The sequence below is a fragment of the Aricia agestis genome, chromosome 1, assembly GCF_905147365.1.
Source record: "Aricia agestis chromosome 1, ilAriAges1.1, whole genome shotgun sequence".
Taxonomy (NCBI): domain Eukaryota; kingdom Metazoa; phylum Arthropoda; class Insecta; order Lepidoptera; family Lycaenidae; genus Aricia; species Aricia agestis.
This window is the reverse complement of record NC_056406.1, coordinates 3936534-3957280: the sequence shown is the minus strand read 5'-3', so window position 1 is coordinate 3957280 and position 20747 is coordinate 3936534. Positions and strand designations below refer to the sequence as shown.

General features: G+C 37.9%; 3 protein-coding genes across 3 annotated transcripts in view; all 3 read left to right on the top strand.

The window, feature by feature from the left end:
- LOC121730067 (glucose-6-phosphate isomerase) overlaps positions 1-20747 on the top strand; it is a 262618-nt gene that overhangs the window by 234438 nt on the left and 7433 nt on the right. The window contains exons 3-6 of the mRNA XM_042118874.1: positions 17228-17477; positions 18128-18267; positions 19166-19334; positions 20104-20212. Coding sequence (XP_041974808.1) covers positions 17251-17477; positions 18128-18267; positions 19166-19334; positions 20104-20212 — 645 coding nt within the window. The 5' untranslated portion in view covers positions 17228-17250. The remainder of the gene's footprint in view (positions 1-17227; positions 17478-18127; positions 18268-19165; positions 19335-20103; positions 20213-20747) is intronic.
- LOC121730214 lies at positions 642-2989 on the top strand. Its single transcript, XM_042119170.1, has 4 exons — positions 642-981; positions 1484-1633; positions 1776-1845; positions 2717-2989. The coding sequence occupies exons 1-4, from the start codon at positions 767-769 to the stop codon at positions 2945-2947; spliced, it is 666 nt and encodes a 221-aa protein (XP_041975104.1). The 5' UTR covers positions 642-766; the 3' UTR covers positions 2948-2989.
- On the top strand, positions 3284-15305 carry LOC121730090 (heparan-alpha-glucosaminide N-acetyltransferase-like). Its single transcript, XM_042118938.1, has 10 exons — positions 3284-3622; positions 6115-6322; positions 6807-6930; positions 7675-7851; positions 8436-8607; positions 9217-9290; positions 9583-9716; positions 10041-10208; positions 13468-13691; positions 14541-15305. Exons 1-10 carry the CDS (start codon positions 3376-3378, stop codon positions 14717-14719), a joined length of 1707 nt encoding a protein of 568 aa, XP_041974872.1. The 5' UTR covers positions 3284-3375; the 3' UTR covers positions 14720-15305.

The window sequence follows — 20747 nt, the reverse complement described above, 5'->3', positions numbered from 1 at the left end:
ATTGTGACTATACTACAAGCACAATTTTAAGATTGCTCTGCAAATGAAAGGATGAGGCACTGTGGTCTGTGTTAGGCTTTAAGATTTTTGGTAGGCGCGAAAAGTGATCGCGAACGCACGGTGACCAGCTATAATTGGGAGATAAACGATCAGACTATTAGTAGATATTATATAATAATATGGATTTTTTTTACATATGAATACCTCTTATAGCTTCGCAGAGCTATCTTAAAGTTGTTTGCAATCAGCAATGTGCATCCTATACTATATTATAAACTTCTAATCTAATATTAATTTGTGAACTAAGCATTTTTCTGTAAAAGTGTCATTCCAAAACTAAAAATATTTGTTATTTAGAGTACATATATTTGTAATATGAATATATTATTGTCATACGTTTATTCTTCTTTCTTTGAACATGACCTTAGTTTCGTATTCAGAAAAAATTAAAGACAGTAGTCTTCAAACTTTGTACTTTGGTTAGGTAGTCTATAGATGACTAGTTTTATTTCAGTAATCTATAGATGACTAGTCTTGGTGTACTGTAGAGAAACAAAAAGTCAATACAATCGTAATTAAGCATAAAGTTGTTCTATAGTGATGTTTTAAAGAATTCGTGGTAAAACGTAAATTTTTACATTATTATTCTGTAATACTTTTGTATAGTTTGAGAAACTCTTATTGTTTGCTCAAGTGTAAATAATTGCTTGAGTAGCTATTTGAATACATTCATTCAAGGCAGAACGTTTTTACAGTTTGAACCAAAATGTATCTGCCAATACTTTTGTCTCTCGTAATTTTAGCTTCCGCTAAGACAATTTATCTTGAAAACGATTTTGAAGAAGTTTTACCTGCAATAAGCTACAATCAAGATAGAATTTGGGTTTTGAAATTCGATGATGATTTTGAAGTCAACCCATTGAGGCCACCAAGCAAAGTAGAGTTGAAAATATTTAAAAGATCCATACAACCGGTGATAAAGTAAGTATTTTTTACAGAAATTTAGAAATAAAATACTTAAATAATATTATGTTCTGTTTTAAATTAAGTTTGTCGTATTAAGGAGTGAGCACACTGAGACGGGCCGTGCCGGGGCTCATCGCAAAAATCCGCCTCCATACAATTTGTATGGAAGCGGATGCGCGTATCGCACACTGTGTCGGGGCGCAGCGGATTTCCGCTTCCATACAAATTCTCCCGGCCGTGTATTTTTTTTAATGAAATAAGGGGACTACGAGCAAACGGGTCACCTGATGGAAAGCAACTTCCGTCGCCCATGGACACTTGCAGCATCAGAAGAGCTGCAGGTGCGTTGCCGGCCTTTAAAGAGGGAATAGGGTAATAGGGGAGGGTAGGGAAGGGAAGGGAAGGAAATAAGGGAGGGTAGGGAAGGGAATTGGGCTATATTTATCATAATACTTATATTACCCGAAAGACATTGGCTACATGGTGTTACTTGTACTATTTATTGTATTTATTTTAGACGCAATCGAAGAATAAGGGAGGAGAATGAAAACGCTGTAGATTTTAGTGACAGTGGAAAATTCCAGCCCGTACGCGTAAAGCCCGATATGAGTAACGCAACTGTTGAGGTAATAAAATTGCAGTTGAAGGAAATTATTAATAAATTCTTGTAAGTATTTTCAAGTAAAAAAAATATTACTAGCTTTCATTTTAAGATATATAAAGTATGTATGTAATAAAAAATGTATGGTTATTATTTTAAGATACATAATATTATATACGGTTTATAAAGGTTTTATTTGTTATTTTAGGCACAGCGTTGTAGAGGCCGATCCTACGCAGTGTATATCCAGTAAGAGAGATAAAAATACCAGTCTTAAAGTAAGAAAGCGCTTCATTTATAAAGCTAACTCTATGTTATACTACCTATATTTGCTATACAAAGAGTAATCTTATTATAAAATACGCATTATGTTTATATTCAAGCAAACATGGTAAATTATAGCTATCCATCAGGTCATCGGCTTGCTCGTTAGTACCGTATGCTGGATTTACACGGGTCGATTTTAGTCGCGCGGCAAGTCACCTGTGCCGACAAACTATGTATTTGCAGCAAGCGATCGCTTGCGACTGAGTGTTGGCACGGTCGATTTTAGTCACCAACCGCATGCGGCACTTGGACGTACGATTTTGGGGCTTGCGGCTTTAGCCGCATGCGGCGTAGTCGAATTGCCATTTAGACGGTCGATTTTCGCCGTGCGGCGTAAATCGTGCGGCTTTAGTCACCCGTATAAATCCACCATTAGGACCAACCCACACGTACCACAAGCACACCACGTGGTCGGGCGTATATTTCGTATTGTAAAAATGAACTGGACTATTCTCACGTACTTACCACATTTTGCAGTCATTGTCGACCACTTGTGTGATACCGACCACATCGCAACCACAACGTTGCGTCGATGCAATGACAGTGCGAGCATACCGCCCGCGCTCTTCCCCCCCTCCTTTTCATTGACTTTCGTACGTAACCACATCGCGTCCATATCGCGTTGCAACTACTGGCGACAACGCAACCATGTCGACATTTTGTCGGTACCACAACACAACTACAAAAAGCTGCAGCGACACCATTCACACGTAAGGTCCACTACTTGACAGCATTTTGTCGTTGCGACGTGGTGTGGTTGTGGTACGTGTGGGTTGGCCCTTAGTCTCGTTAAAATATTTCAATTTTATTAATTGTTTCCAGATATTCTTCGAGAGGAACTCGAGTGCTCTAGTTCTGCAGTCGGGTCGTTATAGAAACGTTTACTACAGCGACGCTGAAGATGGCCTACTTCCTAGGTGGTTTTTTGAGGAACATGATATCATCGAGTGTGATGCTAAGGGTGATTTTATTCCTATTCCTGAAGAAGTGAAACCTGAGTTCTACGAAGATTTGTTACATTTGGTTAAAACTCTTTATGGATACGCCATTTGAGTGAAATAAATTACATAAGTACAATAAAATATATTACATTCATCTGTGTTTTAATGTTCCCAAGATTTTGGTAGAATCCCGAAAGCTCTTAAAAAGTCGAAATATCTAAAATTTAATTATCAGTAACAGATATAGAACAGTCTATTTTAAAATTTTATGATAATTATATTTTCCCGCCATTTTTCTGACACCGATATTGACCGATTGACACCGTTTATTTAGCTCATAGCTGTACCGTATTAAAAAAAACAATGTCAAATTCTATGACAACTATTCACTATTGATAATTTTTAAAGAAGAAGAAGGAAGTATTGATAATTTGACATTGACAGTTACCTTCACGGGTGTTGTTGTTTTTTGCAATTTTGCAAATCCATTGTTTTACGAGGAAATATTTTACTGCATTGCTAACGGATGCAGACTTAAAAATGTCGAATCATTTCCAAAACGTGGGCTCCTTCATAAGGGGCTGCAACGGAACCACTTTGAGGCACGACCAAGCCTGCTTGGAGATCGTCACGAACGAAGAAATTTCGTTTTGGAGTCAATACGAAGAATGCGAGGACTGCATGCTGCTGGAGACCAAGAAGCTATCTACAACGGGATCTTTGGTACTGGAAACGTTTAGTCCCTTGAGATACGAAGTGAGGAACGCCGATGGCCAAATATGCAATGGTATGTTGCTTTGTTTTCGGTAGGTAATACATGACACATTCGCACTGTTCTGTTACGCACTGCAATTACGTTCCGCACCAAATATTTAGGACATAATATATAATAACATGATTTTTTACCAAGTCATTTACAAATATTACTATTGTTACTTTTGATTCTTATTATCATGTGTTACTTTAAATTATTATAACGAAAAGTGTGTTGTAGATGTACATTGCACTGTACATTAACCATGATAATTTTATTTTATTCAATAAAAAGAACCCAATTATTAGTTCATTTAACGACAGTAAATATTAATATGTTATTAATATATTAGTCAAATAGGCAATCTTTATTGGAAGTTATTAGTATTAGGTACTTGTTATCAGTTGCATCTGTGTTTAGGTCAAATGAGTCACCGGCCATTCTATTACAGATTTACATAATTATTATGACTATAAATTGTTAGTTTCAATATGTATAGCTTTGTATGTATCTCCTCTGGGACATTCACTTTGAAAATAGTAGTTTTATATAAAAAAGATAAGCAAATAATGTTATGTTTATTTAATCACATAACTTCATCTTTATGGGTCTGGCCTAGCAAGATTTTACAACTCTATGTTCTTACTAAGTAATGTCAATTATACCAATGCCAATAAAATATAAAGTTACTTTGTAACCTTTATTAAGTAACAAATATCATTATATATTATGATGTCACAGACAACATCATAATATATAATGATATAAATACAACTAGGCCATAGCTAGTAAAATTGCATTTACACTGTAGTAGTACTACTGGTATTAATATTCAATACTGGTTATTAAAACCTGCTTAGATATGAATATGCTGAAACCATAAAAAATACTGTATAGTAAACAAGCTTAATGGAACTGGATATGATTATTGACTGGTACTGAGTCATAAAGTACATTATTTTTATAAATTATTGGATTATACTAGTACTCATATTCTTCTTGCTTATGCAACTTTGTTTGACTGAATTAAATAAGTAACAAAGATGCATTGATGCATCTTTCTTACTTATTTAATTCAGTCCTACTGCATAAATGACTTTGTAGAATCAAGGTGCTATACTTTGTAATTAGATTAATTTTGATCTGATTGTAAACAAATCTCTGTATAGGCTACAATTATAGTACCAATTGACATGTCATAATATAATCTAATAAATTATGGAAATATAAGTCAAATTGTAGTACTAATATAATAAATTGTTAGGTTTTCTACATTTACTGCTGATTTTAGAAATGTGTGTTATATTATGTTCATCAAAATAACATGTTCTGTATTTTGTTATGTGGCGGTACCCACAATTCGCCTATTATTCCTGCATCACGCTATCGAAGTTTTCAGAGCGCGTCGGTATATATACGACAGCTGAGATGTATCACGTGGGCTTCGGCCTGACTGGGCATACCACCTCGCTTGGTCGGAAGATCTTCCTTTGTGGCCACCACACTTATCCCACAGTTAATAAAATTAAAATAAGATACACAAGAAATATGATCACAAAGTAAAATAAGCATTGGTTAATATGGCACTTAAAATTGCAGTGTTTTTTGAATATTGTAAAAAGTTGTAATACTGCCCAGTAAATCATCATTTAAATTAAAAATGTTTAATTCTTACAATACCTCCATAAATAAAATTGGGGTTAAAAAGTATTCTTTGTCATCTCTTATCAGTTATGTTCCTGAGATAAGAAATACAAAGTCATTCTTGATTTTGCAAAATAATATTGTACTTGATATTACAAAAACCATAACAAAATGCAAATCGATATTAATTTTTTAAGCGCCATAAGAGCATCGGTGATCGCGACAATAATAGAATACAATAGCATTTCCTAGAATCCGCGATCGTGCCGAAATCGCTGAACCGATATTGATGAAATTTTGTATGGGGATACTTTGAGACCCGAGAAAGGACATAGGATAGTTTTTATTCCGGAAAAATGTACGGTTCCCGCGCGATAAACGAATTTTGGCGCAACGGAGTTGCGGGCGTCATCTAGTATATACATATATTATAATTTGTCTTAAATACTTTACCTTTTACATTTATGTCTTTTAAATAAGGCAAAAAAATTGTTTTTTTAGAATCACACAATAATTTGTAGATTAATTGATCAATTTGTTTTAAGTGGTATTCAAGACTCACAGCTTAAAAGCCCTAGGTAGAGCTTTTGCCTTTAGTCTCTATATTCCTCTAATCTAGTTGTATGTTAAGGGTGATTCCATTATCGCGGGTGCAACAGATTGACACACTTAAAGCTTCCTACAGGCAAAATGAAGCATATTTATTACTAAAATATCCCTTGAAGTGATACATTTTGACTAGTTTAACAATGATTTATAAATGAAAAACGCGAAAAATGTAACTAATGCCGCCATTTTAAAAATTCTCGTTAAGGGCCGTCTGTAGCGGAATGGCCCTTAGCTCTCTCAAAATATCCTCTAAAGTAGTATACTTTTTCCAGGAACCTATGAGTTTGGAGAGTTTGGTCAGTACAGCCTAAATGCGTCGGAAAGTTGTAAACCCCGGATGACAGCTGAGCCGGATGCTGCGTTCCTCCCGATACTCACCGCTGTGGTGGTGCTGCTGTCGATGGCCACTCTCTGGTACATCGTCAAGGGTATCGGCAAGAGAGTCATGGCTGGAAGGCTCTATGCAAGATATTTTATTCGGTGAGTTTAAAAGTAGTTTCTGTACCTCTTCTGAAAAGAAAAGCAATAGAAAATCTTTTTAAACATCTTTGTTATCATTATTCGAAAACGAAGTGAGAGCTTAAACTTGTAAAGTAAGATTCTGTACCAAATTTTCGCTGTGACGACAGTACGATAGATAAATTATTATGAGTGGTAATTTAATACTTATCGCAAGCACTACTGTCGCCGAAAGAATTGTGCTATTGCGACGGTACCCTCGCGTCGCTATAAACACTTATGCTATCGCTTAAGAAGCTAATAATTTATATGCTGCCCCTTCACGTTTGCCCTTAATACACCTGTACTATGTTCCGTATACATACGTATTTAATACACCAATAGATTTGCAAATACATAATATGTATAGGGGACATGTCAAAAGATATCGACTGTGCCTGCTATAGATGGTTCGCAATAACAAAGGTTATACATATAATAATATATCGGTTTTGTAATGTTCCAGCGAGGACAACGAGCTGAACACGGAGACGCGCGTGCTGACGACGGAGGGCAACGTGCCGCGCTCGCCGGCGCGCGCCCGCCTGCGCTCCCTAGACATCTTCCGCGGGATAGCCATCGCGCTCATGGTAAATTACTTGTTAATAAAGTTGCTTTTGCTCTTTTCGAGCATTGAGTCTCCAATAGGTACCAATTTGCTCGAATTTCCAATATTATGCCAGGAAAAAAAACTTGATAGGTGTCAAGGGACACCCGGATGGAAGTTATTTCTTATGTACAAAAATATATCATCTTTACTCTAGTTGTAATATACCGACATACCGATACTTTTGTGTCGAGTCGTTACAACTTTTTCCGTCTAGCCCCCTTTCGCAACGCGCGATAAGGAACTTCGTTCCAAAAGTAGATCTAGTGTAGGATTAGTAAAGCTTGACCGCTGTAAAGTCGACCCTCGTAGCATACATTTAGTATGCTACGAGGGTCGACTTTACAGCGGTCAAGCTATAGGTGACGCAATGGCGTCATCTTGGGATAAAGATATCTTGTCAAAGATATCTTGGGATACCTGCCTTGGGTGTCCCAAGTAGAAAATAAAAACGGTACTACAACAATTTTTGTGTCTGTTAGGTTCTATTCATATCTTAGGTTAGAATCTAAAAATAGGAAATCGACAAGCCTATCCATAATATTTTTGTCTGTCATTTTTAAATGAGCCACGAAAATCTTAATACATTAGACGACAGATTTTCCGCTTGCGTTGTTAGGCTGTCTATTCCAATTTTGAATGGCTCATTTTAAATTACATCGCACCGCCTCAGCAAGATGCAATGTGCAACCCTAATACTTACTATTAACTATATTATGTGGTTCAGATATTCGTGAACTCCGGCGGCGGCGGGTACCGCGTGTTCAGCCACGCGACGTGGGACGGGCTGACGGTGGCGGACGTGGTGTTCCCCTGGTTCGCCTTCACCATGGGCGAGTCGCTCGTGCTGTCGCTCAACGCGCGGCTGAGGACCTCGCTGCCGAGGTGGTCGGCGTTCGAGCAGGTGAGAGGAGTGCAGCTGCTGGTGATCCCGAAACTGATTTGATTTAAATTTTGTAAAAACATACGAGACACCGCACGATAAACCGTATAGCTACACTAAAGAGTACGTGGTGATTCAAGACGGTAGCGGTCATTGAACCCCTTTAAAAAACTTGTTCTATTTCATAGTTTTCTATTCAAATCGCGATTGACAATCAATTTACAGATGTTGTTGCCTCAGTGTTAGGTTATACGTTCAGTTTCTCATCAATCTGGTAAGATTGACGCGAAACTGATCCTCTAATCACTCTAACCTACAGATTGGTGGACTGATATTTTTTTATTATATACTACTTTTTAGCCATCAATCTGGCGTCAATCTCAGATTGATGGACTGAACATGGACTGAACTGATGCAAGGTCTTGCGTGTAACCTACGACTATGTCTTAAAGTGGCATTTTATTTGATTTTTTGTCGGTCGCGGTCGTTCGTGACAAAGATCCGAAAGTCACCTGAGTACAGTGCGAGCATTTTTTACATCGCTCCTAGACTAGTAAGGTCAATGACCGTTGGTGCCTCGTTAATACGTTTTGACTATGTTGTAGGTTTGTCGACGTTCGCTGCTACTGTGCTTAGTGGGCATCGTGCTGGGCGCGTCGAACACGTCGTTTGCGGGCGTGCGGCTGCCCGGCGTGCTGCAGCGCCTCGCCGCCGCGTACCTGATAGTCGGCGCGCTGGAGTGCGCCTTCATGAGGACCACGATTAATATCACGCCAGGTCAGTAGTGGAAGCTGCGGTCGTGTATTACGCGTTTCCCGTAGTCCCACCATTAGTGGAACACTGCAAAATCACAATGGAATTGAGATGTGTAGATGTATTTGGTGCGTAAGATTACTAGATTACGGCTAAGCACAATTTTTAGATCACTCGTCGACAGTTTTCTTATGACGTACAGTAGCATATCAATAACATGTCACATACTGAATACTGATTAGCTATGTCCACACTGTGCACTTTCAGCTTCAATTTTCGTCATCTTCTTTCATTGAACTTTCATTTTGGCGCATTCAATTTTGAATGCGTCAGCGACCGCAACGCCAACATTGTCATTTTTGTCAAAAAAAGAACAAAGTGAAAGTTTTGGATACGGTCAAAGCGCATGCGTCGTTGGCATACCTCATGTGCGCTGTTGACTGCGCTATAACGTATGCCCTTGATGAACAAAACAAAGCACAGTGTGGACATAGCTAATGACGATTGTAATCTACTAATACAGAGTCCCCGTGCGCGCACCCTCATCACATTACTGTAGCAAGGAAGGAAAAAAATATTTCGGAATATATAAGACATTTACTTGCATTCATATTGACTAAATCGTATTTACAGGTCGCTCCCTATTCCGAGACATAGCGGCTGGGTGGCAGCAGTGGCTCGCGACGCTACTGCTGGTGGCCATTCAGGTATGTAAACTTTATTCAAACAGTCACATAACATCATTATAGCCTCCGCCAAGTAACCTTAAACATTGAACTAATCGTTTTAATGTTGCGTAACATGAATAGACGAACTGTTGGTACGCGGGTTGGGAATGATTAAGTGACAGCGAAGATATAAAACTTGTATGCTTGTTATACTATTAAGATTTTGGCATATGAACTGTGTGTGTGTGTGTGCGGCCTTAATATCTCTTTATTTAACACTTAAAATGTATGTCGTAAAATATTTATAATATTTAACACTATACAATGTCAGGTGTGCGTGACACTGACGGTGGCGGCGCCGGGCTGCCCGCGCGGCTACATGGGTCCCGGCGGGCTGCACCGCACCGCGCTCGGTGACCACTCGCTACAGAATTGCACCGCCGGCATCGCTGGGTATATCGACAGGTACGAATTTATAGGACATATAATTCACGTATAGGACGCACACTTTGCGTATAGTACGCACACTTTGCGTATAGTGCGCAGAATTTACGCATACTACGCAAAATGTACGTATATGACGCACAATTTACGTACAGAACGCACAATTTACGTATAGGTCGCACAATTTACGTATATGGACGCACTTTTTGTGTATAGTACGCATAAGCAATGTACTACTCACACAATCGACGTATACTACGCACGTTAACGTGCCGTAGGTATTATTTGCGTACAGTACGCGTCACCTACGTACCGTTCTTACAATATTAACCCTCTTATCCGCAGGGTGGTGTTCGGCGAATCCCATCTGTACCAGGGCGGGACGTACCGTAAATTGTACCGCACGGTGGTATCGCACGACCCCGAGGGGTTGCTGGGCACGCTGACCGCCGCGCTCGTGGTGCAGGCCGGCGCGCACGCCACCAGGATCATGCTGGTGTATAACCACGCCAGGTAATGCCCTTGCCTCCTATTTCTATTCCTCCACGACGCTCTTTGTGCGTCGGGAGTTAAAGTTGTGTGTGTTTGTCATGTCTGTCTAAAATGTAAGTGGAGTGACTTGTAACTAATACTGCTGCCTTGTAATGTATCGCTCTTATGTCCAGTCCAAATCCAGTGACTAAGGCTGGTATAAATAGTCAGTACTCGAGATGCATCTCGGTCTCAAGACGCGGTTCGGCTCTATGATTGGTCCAAATTTTGACAGCCAACCAATCACAGAGCCTAAACCGTGTCTTGAGACCGAGATGCATCTTGACTACTGACTATTTATACCGGCCTTAGTGTGGCTCTTGACAGTTAGAGGCTTTGGGATGTCGTGGGTTCGATTCCCGCGTTGGAAAAATGCTGTTTCCAAGTTTAGTTAGAACAATGCAGGCCAATTACCTGATTGTCTGACAAGTAAGATAATGCTAGTGTTGTGTTAAGGTGGCCATACACGGGACAATTATCGTAACGATTTATCTCCTCGATGTTAAAATCGAACGACAAATTGTACGTGTGTAGCAATATCGCAAACGATTTTACGTTCGTAACGTAAAATCGTCCAATCGGTCTTTTGAACGTAATTCAAAAGACCGATTGGACGATTTTCTTGACGATCGATCGAAACGACAAATTGTCCCGTATATGGGCACCTTAAAAGTCGGCCCTGTGCCTTATCTCTTGTCCGTCGTGTTAGTGATCCATCCCACTGGGTTTTTTTTTATAAAATAAGGGGGCAATCGAGCAAACGGGTCACCTGATGTCAAGCAACTACCGTTGGCCATGGACACTCGCAACATCAGAAAGTTTTAAGAGGGAATACTCTCCCTTCTTGAAGGTTTGCAGGGTTACGAGAGTATGTACTGGGCACACATTTGGACACACTCTGCGTAACTGGCCTAGTTTCATCACAGCTTCCATAACCAAAACGGTGTATTTTCTATACATATTATAAAATAAAATAGCTTTTTTTCCCTCATGTCCCTTTGTTCCCTTTAATCTTTAAAACCACGCAACGGATTTTGATGATTCTTTCAGTGTTAGATAGCCCATTTATCGAAAAAGGCTATATCTATATTTTATCACGTTAAGAGTTAAGACTAATAGGAGCGAAGAAATAAAAATTATTTGAAAGGGCTAACTTGAACGCGCTAATCTCAGGAACTACTGGTCCGATTTGAAAAATTCTTTCAGTGTTAGATAGCCCATTTATTGAGGAAGGCTATAGGCTATATTTTATCACGCTAAGACTAATAGGAGAATGTGGAAAAAAAAAAACGGGGGAAATTATTTGAAAGGGCTTATCGTGCGAACTACTGGAGCAATTTTTATGTTATTTGGCACAGATAAGAAGTAGACCACGTGAAGGATCATAGGCTATCGATTTTAATCATTTTTCAGTGGCTATATATTTTATACCCGTGCGACGCCGGGGCGGGTCGCTAGTCATCCCACCAATCCTGCTTAAACATTGCGCCGTAAATCTTTCCGTACCCCTAACATACCTTGTGAATCAAAGTTTCATAGAGGCCAAATTTCCTGATGCTTTAAAAATATCCCTAATAAACCCAATTCATAAAAAAGGCGACACCCAAACCCCAAATAACTATAGACCTGTAGCTTTACTACCTACATTCTCCAAAATATTTGAAAAGGCCATGTGTAACAGACTATACAACTTTCTCGAAAGAAATAATATTCTAGATGACAGTCAGAACGGTTTTAGGCAGGCGAGATCCACGACGCTGGCTGTCTATAAATATATTCAAACCGCACTCCAATACATAAACGATCAAAAGTATGTTTTAGGTGTTCTACTGGATATGACAAAGGCATATGACAAGGTACTATATGACATACTCCTTGAAAAACTGATAGGGTCAGGTATACGTGGACCAGCATACTCGTGGCTTAAATCCTATTTAGAAAATAGGAAACAGATTGTACAAATGCAACACTATGATCTTGACACGCGAGAAATAACTAAAATAAGATCAGGCGAACTGGAGATGACGTGCTCCATTGCCCAGGGAAGTGTAATAGGGTGTGTACTATTTTTAATTTACATTAACGACTTACCAAAAATCTTAAATAACCAGATAGCTTTACCAATACTATTTGCAGACGATATATCCATTTTAATAAAATATGAGAACATAAACCCTAATGATAATCTATTGCAAAAAGTATTAAAAGACGTTACGAATTGGCTTCGTGATCACAATTTAGAAATTAACTTCAAAAAAACAAAAACTATTCAATTTCGATCGTACAAAATACCAGCTATTAACATAAATACAACATTTGAGAACATGACCTTAGAAACAGTAGACACATTCAACTTGCTCGGGATAAATATTGACACACATCTAAACTGGAAAACTCATATCGAGAACATTAAATCAAAATTATCTAAATTCACTTATGCGCTTTTTCATCTAAAATGTAGTACTGACCTTCAAACCTCCCTTTCAGCATATTACGCTTATGCATACTCGTGGCTCCGTTACGGAGTTATACTGTGGGGAAATAGCGTCAATAATCATGAACTTTTTATTCTTCAAAAAAAATGTATCAGAATAATAGCCCAAATAAAAAATAGAGAAAGTTGCAGACCATATTTCATTAAATATAATTTACTTACCCTCCCATCCATTTACATTCAAGACATTAGTCTATTTGTTTTCAAGAATTTTGATTATTTTACAAAAGTGAAGGACACACACAATATCAAAACCAGACATAAAAATATGCTACACCTCCCATATTCCAGAATAAAAATGCTAAATGAAAGCCCATATTACATGGCAGTTAAAATATATAACCGTCTACCAGAGGAAATAAAAAATGAAACTAAACTAATTTTATTTACTAGAAAATTAAAGAATTATTTAATTAAAAACTGCTTTTATTCCCTGGAAGATTTTCTTTCTAAAAATAATTATTAGGCAGTAGCAACAAAACTATTGTTAATAATAAAGTTCATAAAGTATATTACTTCAAATAAGTACAATTAATAAATAATATAGTTATTTATATAAATAAGATATAATATATTACAAAATGTATAAGTTATACAATATTATATAAATATAACTATTTAAAATTTTCTTTAAGCAAGCGCCTGCACAAGGCACTAAGTTTGTACTCACATTAAATTTGTTTGTATACTTGGTTTGCAAATAAAGTATTTGAATTTGAATAGTTATTAAATACAATCTGTTTTCAGGGCTCGTATAATGCGTTGGGTGTTCTGGTCGCTTGTGTTCGGCGCGGCGGGCGGCGGGCTCTGCGGGTTCAGCGTCAGCGGCGGCGTGATACCGATCAACAAGAACCTGTGGTCGCTGTCCTACTGCCTCGTCACCGCCGCCATGGCGTTCCTCATACAGGCCGTGCTGTACTTCTTCGTCGATCTCAAGACGAAGTGGGGCGGACGACCGCTTTATTACGCTGGTAAGTAGTTTTTTTATTACACGACGAAATTAGAAATATCGCCGGCCAAGACTATATTAAAGTAGCCCAAAATCGAGACAGATGTATTAGTCTGGAGGAGGCCTTCACCTCTGAAGTGGGAGTTTTTGTAATGTTAATATCATCATAACTTTTATTTTGAAAAATATTGTATACTAACTCATTGAACTTAGGATAACATCAAACTATCAATACCACATATTACATAATATTATGTATGTACTTTTAATTTACAAGAAATGTACTGTTTTTGTATTTTTATTTTTTATAAGTATTTTTTAATGTTGAAGATTTGGTAAATTTTATATTAGATGTTTCGAGCTAAATGTGATCTGTCTATACATGGGTATCAAAGATTTCTTTTGAAAAAAACACAACGAAGTTACAATTAAGGAGATAAATAAACGCATATAATAATATTGCGCAATACGTTGCGCAATATTATTGACCGTCTAGGGTTGACATTGAACATCACGCGCCTTCAATCTAATTGTCAAACAAACTGTTCAATAAAACTGAAGCGTGATATTGACAATACAATTGATCGTCTAGAAGCCGGCTTATACTATGTGTTAGTGTAAACACCGTTATCCTTGAAACCCTCAAATGAGCCGGTCAAAACAAACAACTTTTTCTATGAGATCAATGCTGGGAACTCAAAAAAAAATGCCGTCTTCATACCCATACGGATGCCCGGATTGGCAATTTGTGTGGGTATGAAGACGGATTTTTTTTTAATTCCCAGCATTGTGACGGGCCCATTATTTTTATGGTTTCAAGGATAACGGTGTTTACACTAACATCTTGTGTAAAGTTTCCTTTGCTTCCCAGGTCAAAACGCGCTCTTCCTGTACGTCGGCAGCGTGCTCCTCAAGAAACATTTCCCTCTGTACATCCACCTGCCGGCGCCGACCCACTCACAACTGCTGGCCGTCCACGCGGCCGCCGCGCTCATATGGCTGGCCGTAGCCGTGGCCTTACACAGAAAACGGATCTTCATTACACTATAACCCTAATTATACTTACCCGGGAAACCGAACATTATCCGTACCCAATTACAACAGTACCCAAATTACACAGCCTTGTATAAGTTTTATTACATCCGTACCCAAACTCATCGGAGCTGAGCTAAGCTGCGTTGCGAGGAATGTGTTTTTAAGATACAATAAAATCGCTTCGCTAAGCGTTCTCAAAAACTCATGTTCCTTAAACGCAGCTTAGCTCACTTCCGATGGAAACACCATAATAAGGGCACTGACACGTTTCCAACAGCTATGAGTGCTCAGAAAGGCGATCCTGAAACGGGTACGCTAAACAAATATTTTACTCTATAACAGCTGTGGTTGTACCATTGAAAAAGAAGATTCATAGGCAGTTGGCAAACCTATGTCATTTGGTCGGGTCATGTCAATTGAATATAATTAGGGCCCCTTTACACGGGTGACTGTGCGGCGTAAATGGACTGTCTAAATGGCAATTCGGCATGCCACGTATTGCCGTTTAGACAGTCGATTCTCGCCTTGAGGCGTGAATCGTGCGGCTATATAGTCACCCGTGTAAACCCTGCATTAGTCGTAATCTGTCGGCTGGATTTGATATAACGCGACTGAATTATGTAGGTCCGCCATCTGCCTATGAATTAACTTCTCTGGTAGTATCTAATCTTGACCTTGGCTTGTAACCTACCTTGTAACAGTATTTGTGTTACTTTGTTACACTATCACAAAGTGTTATATGTGTATTGTGTACCCAAAGGTTTGTTATGTTACACTTGAACCCACATAATATTTTCTTATCTAACAAACCGAATTTGAGTTGTAACAGAAAAAACAAATGAATAACTAGTTACATACTATACAAACTCATTTTGCAGAAAAAAATGCTTTAGAAGTTATATTTATTCTAAGACTAGACTTTTTGTTATATAGAGGGAAAATTATAAATTATAGTTTGTAGACCTGTTTACTTATAAAAAAAAATGGCATTAACTATTATTATACTCGTTTATCAACTTCTCATTATCATTAACGTTTCTAGACAAAAATGAATTTAGATACGGTCTGCAATCTAAATTCATTTATCACACAACTTGCAAAAGTATTCATTAAGAATAATAAAAAAATATTGCCATACCAGAAATATCAAAACTCTGGCTATGTGCTTAACATTATGGAAACTAAAAATAAATTTCAAATCTGCAATATAATCAGATCTTACCTTTTTAAAGTGTTGCTGCCCAATACTTTTCACTCACTGGTTAGGGCACTAGTGTGTAAAATAAAGCGGTTACTTTGAAAAAAAGCTCATAACTTTGTGTAAATTATTGTGATTTAAAATTGGCTTGAAGGAAACATACTTTACATAATTTAACGAAATATATTAATTTTTTATTTATTTATTGCAGCAAATGAATTGAGCCATTTGGGCCCTGAAATTGCTGTCTCAAAATTTGTTAGCCGGCGCGTTGGACAGATATCTAGTTATACATATTTTCTATGGACTTATACCTTTGAATTAAAGTGTATCGACGCTTTAATTTTTAAAGTAAAGTTTCGTTTTAAAAAATTAAACCAAACCCTCTCGTCGGCAACATTACATAACATCTTTTAAAATTATTCACATTTGTATTACTACTATAATTAATAGATCTATTAGGATATAGACTAATTTTACTTGTCTACCATTTACCATACTTACTGTATAATTCCGAGATATAACATTGTTATGATAATTGATACAAGGTTTGCCTGTAATAGTGGTTTCATAATATTCTAGTATAATTTTATGTAGCTATATTATATTAAATGAATTAATAAATAAATTTTGTATAAATATGGATATTTTTATTGATTCAGTTTCAGAGAGGGAGGCGCAATGGCGCAATACATAAATAATATTATGACCCCATTGTTGTCGATACGACCAATAGTAGGCGTAGTTACAGTTAAGTACATTATTGGTCTGTCTTAACTCTTAACCTACTAATGTGGGGCACATTGGTGATGGACAGGTATAGTATGAGCTGCAGCGGTCGTGTATCACGCGTTTCCCGTAGGCCGTAGTCCCACCTTCAGGAGCAGGAACACCGTAGGGTTTTAGTGGGTAGTCCCGGGTGCGTCTTCCGTCCGCCCCGGGGAGTGTCACATACCTCGGTGGTCCTTCCCAGGCTCCGGAATTGCGTAAACGCATTCCATCAACAAAAAAAGGTATATATGACTTATGAGCGAACAGGCCGTAGGCTGTAGCATGTTGAGGCGGAGGGCTGTGCGTTATTAGATATTTAATACTGTAAGAATAAGCGGATTCTGGATGTAGTCAGTATGTGCCGCTTGTTATCCTATGAGTATCAAGTACCGTATGTTAAGACTTAAGGGGCGCAGCTAGGAGGGGGTAGGGGCGATCAGTCACATCGTATGAACTATAACACAGATCCGCCTCGCTAAAAAGCAGTCGCGACGTTGCCGACTGCTGATTCGGCAGTTTTGCGCGAAAGTTCACCAGTGTAAAATTTAAACGCAAATAACCTTCATATGTCATTGAAATGTCATCTCGACGTTTGTTATCAGTGACATTGTTAAATTCAAACCAGTTCAGGAAAAGTTTTGCGGTAAATAGCATTGAACTTTACGCAACGAAAATGGAGCCAAAAGTGAATTTACTCGAGGATCCAGCCTTTAAAAAGCTACAGGAATACTACAATGCTAATGGCCAAAAAATCAACATTTCACAACTCTTTCAGCAGGACAGCGATCGATTCAATAAATTCAGGTAAATATTTTATTTATATTATTATTATTTTAATAGAAAGTCTTGTATTTCATATGCAAATCAAATTCATATTTAAATGACTCCACTGATTCAGTAATATATGTAGTAAAACCAAGCAAGCGCAGTTTTAGTTAGATAACTGTACAAAAAGCTTAACAATACCTATTATCATGTATTTCCAAAAGGTCACCGGCTATGAATGTCATGATTTATTAACCTCTGTTATAATGTGAACCAGGCCAATATCCCAATAAGTATCTCATTTAAAAGAAACTTATGAAATGGAGTAGCAAATAACAAATGTTTGTAACACTTGTGTAATAATTAATTACTCACTCTCTTACTTACTTTCATGACTTTTTAAAATAGATACATGTGCAATATGAGATGAGTTAAATAATGTAAATTAATTATCAAGAATTAGCTAGCAAAAGCTATAATAATTAGCAAAGTGCAAATAAAATATTTACAACAGAATGGTATAATTTATTTTTGCCTTATATTGGCCGAGATAAAACGAATGCATAAGCTATTTGTTACTTAAGCATAAGCTATTGTTAAATGCCCTGCAATAGCTACTACTAAATTAACACAAGAATTCATCAAGCCCATAAACATATTTTTTTAAATTAATAATTTTATGATTGCAGCTTACATATTCCAACACCTGCCGATGGTGAGATTCTACTGGATTACTCAAAGAACAGAGTAGATGATAATGTCTGGAAACTTCTGCTTGACCTGGCAAAGAGCCGTAATGTGGAGAAAGCCCGGGATGCCATGTTCTCTGGTAAATACATCAGATACTTCATATTTATCTAACTATAGCAAAAGGGTGATTTATGATTTGGCACTTGGCAGTACATTGATGTATACTTGTTCCATGTTAGCATGTAAACTGCTAATCCTTTCATAATAAGTGTGGTGAGCTAGCTATAATGCTATGCGGTTTTAATAAACCGCATAGCATTATAGCTACCATTATAGACTACTACTCTACATAATTGTAGAGTAGTAGTTTTTTTATTATGGCACAGTGCTGTCTCATCATTTGGCCTTTAGTGTTAGTAAGAAATTGTTTAGGGATTGTGTTAGTATTATTTACCATAATGTCCAACTTACACACAATAAGATATGAACAATGTTTGTTTAGTTGATGAACAAGTCTGTCTTATTCACATTGAGTTAAAGAGGAACAGTGATAAAGATTATTTTGATGTTGTGATCAATGGTGAGAAACTAATCATATACTTTGTAGATGAAATATACAGAGTATACTAAAAATGTAGGAGAATAGAATAGATCCCAAGATGAAAAACTTGATAAATTTTTTTAAGCCAATGTCTTGGTTTCGATTATTTAATAAGTTTGTCATATTTGTATAATAAATAATTAGGACTCTATTACTTCTAAACTAACAAAGAAAATGTAAATTTAGCTACATACTAACTACTAGTTAGCTACTTGGGGCTGCCCAAGATAGGGATGGTTGGCGCTCATTGGGGGAGGCCTACTTTCAGCAGTGGACGGCAATAGCCTGATCATGATGATGACATACTATATGAATTTGCCAGATTTTCTAAGCCTTATTTTTTTACTAGCTCTTCAAAAAAATTAAAATACTGTCCACTATAGAGTGCTTATATAGTCCAAAATTCCTCTCACCATAAACTTATATTATGATTCAGGTGAGAAGATCAACTTCACGGAAGACCGTGCGGTACTGCACATCGCCCTGCGCAACCGCCAGAACCGGCCGATCCTGGTCGGCGGCAAGGACGTGACGCCCGACGTCAACGCCGTCCTCGCGCACATGAAGGAGTTCACGCAGCAGGTCGTCAGTGGTGCTTGGAAGGGGTGAGCCGTTTGTCCTAACTAACATTATAAAATATGCAAAAGAGTGTATGTCTGTATGTTACCGTCCTTTAACCTTCTTTGTAAAATATTAAAACATCAATTAAGTGAATAAGGCCGGTATAAATAGTCAGTACTTAAGATGCGACCCGGTCTCAAGACGCGGTTCGGCTCTGTGATTGGTCCAAATTTTGACAGCCAACCAATCACAGAGGCCTACTACGAAACCGTTTTGAGACTCAAACATTCGGCTGAGAATGCCGCGTCCCGCTCTAACAACGTAATTTTCTCGTTTGTTAGAGTAGGACGCGGCATTCTCGTACGATTGTTTGAATCACAAAACGGTTTCGTGGTACGGCCCCTGAACCGTGTCTTGAGACCGAGATTCATCTTGAGTACTGACTATTTATACCGGCCTAAGATCTGCTCTTTTGTTACATCTTATTTGTGTACTGTGTACGTAAAGATTGCCTATTTTCATATAGTATTGCAGTCACATTTAGCTGATCGCACATTTGTCAGCACCGTACGCACCGTACGCGTCGAACGCACCGTACGCACCGTACGCGTCGAACGCACCGCATAGTACCTACACGAAATGCGGCGCGTACGGTGCGGACGAATGTTTTACATAATTTCGTACAACCATGGACGAATTATACATGTATAATTTCTCTATGGTACTGTGGTACAACGAATTCTAAAATGCGGTGCGTACCGCATATTTACATTTTTTAAAGAAAAGTGATAACATTTCAGTACATATTTTCAGTTACACGGGCAAGTCGATAACGGACGTGATCAACATCGGCATCGGCGGCTCCGACCTCGGCCCGCTGATGGTCACCGAGGCGCTCAAACCCTACGCCAACCATCTTAAGGTAAACTGCAACAAATACTAAATTCGCGGACTTCAAGCCAGAAAGGCGTATAAAAGAGTCGTTTTTTTTAAGACGAAAATAGATTTCTACAACTGAAAATTTGCATGCGTCTATTAATTAAGTATTTCTAAATTCTATGTAATCTTTTGTATTTTAACTATTCCAAAACTCCCAATATTGTACTTAGGTACATCTATTTTCTTCTTAAAAAAATCATTTTTTTTGTACGCCCTACTGGCTTGGAGCCCGCGTAAGTTGAAACTTTCAATGAACTTTGCGCACATTGGCAAGGGGCGCAGCTCCTGTCTTTAACTTAGACACAGAAGCCTCAACAAAAACTGTTTACGAATCTACCGTGTCGCAGGCCCAAAAGTAATGTATCTCGCTAGAAATATAAATTGTGTGTTAACAGCATAAATCCAACATTTACGACTTTGGTTGACATCAAATTGGACCATCAGTTGATCTGGCAACTACATAGAAAACTTGTGTACTCAACAAAGGCAGTACTTACATCATAAAGCTCTTACCCTTT